Consider the following 5,075-nt stretch of genomic DNA (forward strand, 5'->3'; position numbering starts at 1 on the left):
GGACAAAATAATTGTAGATGTTTCAATTCATAGGGGTTTGAGGTTTTGATTTGACCTTGAAAATGAAAAAAAAAAAAACGTAGCAAAACGCTGTAAACGATCACAATTCCGCAGTATTTCTGAAAGCAATTAAAGCACAAATTAATAAGTAAATTAGTCAATCGATTATAGCATTGGCTTATGCATTTTACAAAGTTTTGGATGCTTTTCCTCTCTATCTTGCTCGTTTTGAAACCAAGGCGCTTCGCCCTCTCGTTGACCTTCTCCTGTCAAAAAGCATTACTGGATGGCAAAGCCAATCACACGGGGCGGTTAACGCGTCTGGACACGCAGTAAGCTATCAGGTTAAACATGCCACTATATCCTACATTTACCGATTACTGGCTGTGCGTGAACCTCACACCATTTATACCAGGAATACAGAGGCAAAAGTTCAAGTGGTTTGTCTGCCTAAATGAAGGGTGAATGCAGACACAATGCATTCAAATATGCTAATGCTATTAAGGCTAACAAAATAGGATGTCCCGGCAGCCTAAAATATGAGATGAAAAACATCCAACACACAACTTAGGCTAAAATAACTAAATAATAATAGTAATAATAATAATAATAATAATAATAGGCTAATCATTGATAGAATTAAACAATTGTAGCTTATCAACAAAATAGGTAGCCTATCGGAAATAAACATGGCTTTGGTTTAATAGGCTATTGGTAATTGACGAGAATAAATCTGTATGATTACTTTGAGCATCAAAGTTTTATTAGCGGTAAGTCCTTAATTCACTATCGGCGCACATACTCTAAAAGACGATCGTTTAACACCGAAATGACCAGACTGAAATGACCAAACAAATAAAGATCAGATTCTATAAGAGCAACAATTTAATGCGTAAACACCTTAGAAACCCTGGGAGGTAAAATGTTTCACCATAAAGTCCTTTTCAAAATTAACAAAAAGTGTGAATATCATTTTCGTAGGGGCACCTATTTGCTTGAGGCAATACAGATAGTATTTTTTTCGCGTTTGCCCCCACTTTGCTCTCACAAAAAGATAAATACATTTTAAAAGATAAAGCATTCCATGAATCCTACGATTCCGGGCTGATGTAACAGCCTCCAAATAAAAAATAAAATAAAATAAAAACACGGCCTCTGATACGTTAAGGCACTAATGTGCTTGTATATCTTGCTGATTGTCTGTCTCGATTTCCTTCGTATGTGTTAATTTTCTCATAGTCTTCCCGTATAGCCCGCGGGCCGGTTCGTGGTGCGATGCTAGATGTCACATTCGCTGTCACTTGAAGTGATGGAGATAGCCGACGCAGCGGCTTTGCTCGACAGGCTCGCTTCAGGGCTCGACGCGTTCCCCAGTCGGTCTACTGCACCATCCTCTCCAGTTAGGGACCGAACCGAGCCATTAGACAACACCTGCTGTTGTAACCTTTAAAAAGAAAAAGGTTGGGGTTTAGATGAAGGGTTTTCTATTAAAACTAGCCTAAATAAAATCGGCGATTAACAACAGTATATTTTTCTGCCTTTTTTATAATAAAAACGTGCAATGAATGCAAGAACACGTAAACTACTTTGGAAATAAATGAAAATAGCCAACTGTAAACGTTATGTATGAAATCTATGAACATATTATGAAATGATGCTCTGCTTATTCCAGGCTCCAGGTTTAGCCTACTAACGGAATGCCCCGGAAGAACACGAAATGGGAGAGCATCTGTAGAGCCAGTGCACGTTTAGCCTACATCTGTTGTCTAGGCTTTGTTTAATAAAATGAATGGCGAAACATTTATTCTTAGTTTATTAGTCTAAACACGTTTTAATGAAAAATAGAATGATTTTAAAATATCAGTTTTAACCGTTTTAAAAGATAGCCCAATTTTAACGGTGTTACTATCAGCTTTTAAATTTAAACTTAAAACACAATTTGACAGAGGTAAATTATTATTAGCCTATTGTTATTGTTACTACTACTTACTACTACTATTACTACTATTTGTGAGAAACGGGCATAACAAAAAGCCTATTGACATCACGGTAGAATTTCTTCAATTCACTGCTTAACTGTCGGAACCAAGCAAGATTATCGGGCTAAAATGAAAAAGGGCATAATTTAATCTATGTAGCAGTTTTTAGTCATGGTTAATTGTTATTTGGAATATCGAAAAGGACTTTTACTCAGTGATGCAGACTAGGCCCAAGCCATAATAAACACACAAAAGCTAACCATTGATTTTTGGTCAAAAGGGAAGTATTTTGTACGTGTGACGACCCCTTTTGCGCTGTTTTTCTGTCTTTTATTTTTCTTTATTTCAGTGAAAATGAAATAAAATAAAAAATGTCTAGCAAATGTCGGCTTTAATCAGAAAAAAAAAACACATTGCTCCGGTTAAGCTACAGTTACAAATAATAACAGGTCACATCTGTAGATGTAGGCTATATTGTTTCCCATTTAAACAGGCTACTGTTGGTTTATTTGTTAACCTCACTTGGGTACTTGGACAATTAACATTGACAATGCTTTAGCCTTTCCTTTATTAAATCTGTAGACATTTATTTAGATTTTATCGATATATCTTATGTTAGTTTGTACCCATTTTAGCTAAAACATGAAATATTTGCTCTCTGCCCCATGACTGAAATCGGGAAAACACACCTGTTTTTAGTGGCCGCGGCTCTGTCCCTTTGTCTTCGATTTTTAAACCAATTCCCCACTTGAGTGGGAGTGAGTCCCGTAGCTTGTGCAAGCTCTCTCTTTTTACTTGGGTTCGGATAAGGATCTTGGAGGTACCATTCTCGAAGTAAATGCCGGGTCCTTTCTTTAAAGCAGTGCGTCTTTTGTTCTCCATCCCAAATTGTTTTAGGCAGAGGGAACTTCTTCCGTACCCGGTATTTGTCCACTGGCCCCAGCGGGCGGCCTCGGAGCTTCTCTGCCTCCTGGTAGTGTGACTCCAGCCAAAGTGCTTGCAGTTTGGAATGGGACTCTTTAGTGAACTTGTGGTTCTCCAGAATGTGGTAAAGCTCACGGAAATTCCCAGTGTGGAAGGCTACGATAGCCCGAGCCCGCAGCACAGACTCATTTCTGTTCAGCACCTCGCAGGCAGCGGGTGCGACGGGCAGCGACCAAAGGAATCGGCCGAGACGCTCGATGTCTCCGCTCTCTTCCAAAGTCTCGCATACCCCCGCTACCTGCTGGGGACTTTTTATCGATATGTTAGTTTATATCCGTTTTACAGCTAAAATATGAAATATGTTCTCAATATAGGCCCCATGATTGAAATGGGGAAAACACACCTGTTTTTAGCGGCCGCGGCTCTGTCCCTTTGTCTTCGATTTTTAAACCAATTCCCCACTTGAGTGGGAGTGAGTCCCGTAGCTTGTGCAAGCTCTCTCTTTTTACTTGGGTTCGGATAAGGATCTTGGAGGTACCATTCTCGAAGTAAATGCCGGGTCCTTTCTTTAAAGCAGTGCGTCTTTTGTTCCCCATCCCAAATTGTTTTAGGCAGAGGGAACTTCTTCCGTACCCGGTATTTGTCCACTGGCCCCAGCGGGCGGCCTCGGAGCTTCTCTGCCTCCTGGTAGTGTGACTCCAGCCAAAGTGCTTGCAGTTTGGAATGGGACTCTTTAGTGAACTTGTGGTTCTCCAGAATGTGGTAAAGCTCACGGAAATTCCCAGTGTGGAAGGCTACGATTGCCCGAGCCCTTAGCACAGACTCATTTCTGTTGAGCACCTCGCAGGCAGCGGGGGCTACGGGCAGCGACCACAAGAATCGGCCGAGACGCTCGATGTCTCCGCTCTCTTCCAAAGTCTCGCATACCCCCGCTACCTGCTGGGGACTGAAATTCAAGATTGGCAACTGAAACATGAAGGCTTCTGTTTTCCCCTCGGAGTCCTCTCTACCTCAAGCACAGCTTCGTGCTTTATGTGGCTTTTATCTGTCTCCCCCAGTCGAATCCAGACAAAAAGGCAAATCCAGAGTCAGCAGATGAACGCATACGATGCAGAGAAATGGAGATGCCGCTCTATCGGTCTGAGGCTGTCTCGGAGGGCACGAGATTATAGCACAAGAATGAACATGTTTTTTGAGAAGGGAAAAGACGTGCTGGTGCTGCCCGCTTCTGTTTTTCTATTGGACTTGGCAGATTGGTTGCGTAGTTTCCACCGACGCCTGTCAATCACTGTCAAGCTTGCCAATCACGCGGAACTGAGCTCGAGTAGATTTCAGCACCTCCCAGACCTCGACAGCGCCTTTTAGAAAGTAAACATCAGCGACCTCTGCTTTTACCGAATCCCCGCCAGTTAATTACGCTCGATTGCGTGATTTACGCACATTTTTAAGTGAAGCTTATCCGACCTAAACTACTTTCTGAGAATTTTAAACCCTAATGGAATGCTTTCCATTTCCATTCACAAAATGTTATATTTAAACTGTCACTCGTCGGCTTTTTTTATAGTCTTAACACAGGAGAAGACGTGATTGGCTTTATGTCGTTCCCAATACGCGAGCGCAGACGTATCCGAAGCGTATTGCGACGCGCAAATGGTTCTGATTGAAATGACAAATGACATTAAATAAGATCATCCGTTTGTTGTGTGGATTTTCAGTGAAGAAGTCAGTCGTCAGCCTCGGAGTCTCGCTTGTGAAGAATAACGCCCGCTGACACAAAAAGGAAACAAATTAAGAAAGATTCGTTCAGTTACGCATTCAACGATATGAGCTCGTAGACATCTGACAGCTCAGCGTAACAGTCATTGGCCTGTCAAATTTAATATCGCGCTGTTTAGAATGAAACGAGTCTTAACTGGACAAACCATTCCGCCTTCCAGCTGCACGTGGACACATGGCCGTACCCAGGCTTTGAAAAGTAGTGAGGTCCGGGGGTGTTAAAGAATTGTGCTATAATAACCCCTACAAATACAACTCATTATATACACTATAAACATTTTAAAGGAGACAGACATGTAGATGTTTGTGAAAGATGTTTTCTCTGTTTTGGAGGAATTATTATTTTTAAATCATACCCTATTTATTGCATCAAAATTTGCTAATACATTACTATAT

The 5,075-nt window shown here is 41.2% G+C and overlaps 1 protein-coding gene across 2 annotated transcripts; it reads right to left on the bottom strand.

The window, feature by feature from the left end:
• Nucleotides 1-773: 773 nt before the first annotated feature.
• LOC107743981 (homeobox protein SIX6) lies at nucleotides 774-4,782 on the bottom strand. 2 transcript variants are annotated; one of them, XM_016557443.1, is made up of 3 exons: nucleotides 3,840-4,782; nucleotides 2,669-3,201; nucleotides 774-1,444 (listed from the first exon to the last, which is right to left on the bottom strand). In XM_016557443.1, the coding sequence occupies exons 1-3, from the start codon at nucleotides 3,876-3,878 to the stop codon at nucleotides 1,279-1,281; spliced, it is 738 nt and encodes a 245-aa protein (XP_016412929.1). In that variant the 5' UTR covers nucleotides 3,879-4,782; the 3' UTR covers nucleotides 774-1,278. The 2 variants fall into 2 exon arrangements, with proteins under 2 accessions (XP_016412929.1, XP_016412928.1); XM_016557442.1 differs by lacking the exon at nucleotides 2,669-3,201 and having other exon boundaries at nucleotides 3,307-4,779.
• Between the last annotated feature and the right edge of the window lie 293 nt (nucleotides 4,783-5,075).

The sequence above is a fragment of the Sinocyclocheilus rhinocerous genome, unplaced genomic scaffold (assembly GCF_001515625.1).
Source record: "Sinocyclocheilus rhinocerous isolate Xijiao unplaced genomic scaffold, SAMN03320098_v1.1 scaffold2542, whole genome shotgun sequence".
In the NCBI taxonomy this organism is placed as follows: Eukaryota; Metazoa; Chordata; class Actinopteri; order Cypriniformes; family Cyprinidae; genus Sinocyclocheilus; species Sinocyclocheilus rhinocerous.

Bases quoted from the DNA above. Each gene is read 5' to 3' on its own strand.
- LOC107743981 (XM_016557443.1), bottom strand. From the start codon at position 3,878: ATGTTTCAGTTGCCAATCTTGAATTTCAGTCCCCAGCAG. The intron at 3,202-3,839 runs GTAGCGGGGGTA...AGTCCCCAGCAG, and splicing joins TGAATTTCAGTCCCCAGCAG to GTAGCGGGGGTATGCGAGAC. The intron at 1,445-2,668 runs GTGTGTTTTCCC...TTCTTTTTAAAG, and splicing joins GCCGCGGCCACTAAAAACAG to GTTACAACAGCAGGTGTTGT.